This window comes from Camelina sativa, chromosome 3 (assembly GCF_000633955.1).
Source record: "Camelina sativa cultivar DH55 chromosome 3, Cs, whole genome shotgun sequence".
Classification (NCBI taxonomy): Eukaryota; Viridiplantae; Streptophyta; class Magnoliopsida; order Brassicales; family Brassicaceae; genus Camelina; species Camelina sativa.
Genome location: NC_025687.1, coordinates 9,838,444 through 9,838,884, shown reverse-complemented (window position 1 = coordinate 9,838,884; position 441 = coordinate 9,838,444). Strand labels below are relative to the sequence as shown.

Here is a 441-nt window from a genome sequence, read left to right as displayed (position 1 = left end):
GTGATCCACCTGAAAAATATTAAAACTCACATTCGGCAACCACCTTCTCCAATTCCCTTATGGCTTTCTCGAGGATGGAGATTTTAGACTTCACATTAGAACCATCTCTTTTCTGAGTAAAAGAAACAGGTTATTGCAGAATTACAAAGTGAGTTTGATGTGAACTTTGTGGTAAGAAAAATGACTGGAAGCAAAGATGAAACAGAAAAACCTCCCAGAACCGAGATGGAAACTAGAGAAGAAAACTACTACAGAACCCTTAAATGGATGCCAGCCACATAACGTGGCACATAAATACGATCTAATATGCAATAACATACCGTTATTAAGTCACAGAGACTAAAGGCAATCATTTCGGGGATGTAACATGACAGGCCCCAAAATTACATGTGTACCATAGAATTGAGACCGACCAACTGAGTGTATGCTATATAATTGAAG

General features: G+C 38.3%; 1 protein-coding gene across 1 annotated transcript in view; it reads right to left on the bottom strand.

The window, feature by feature from the left end:
* LOC104778812 overlaps window positions 1–441 on the bottom strand; it is a 6,615-nt gene that overhangs the window by 2,991 nt on the left and 3,183 nt on the right. The window contains exon 6 of the mRNA XM_019239880.1: window positions 27–121. Coding sequence (XP_019095425.1) covers window positions 27–121 — 95 coding nt within the window. The remainder of the gene's footprint in view (window positions 1–26; window positions 122–441) is intronic.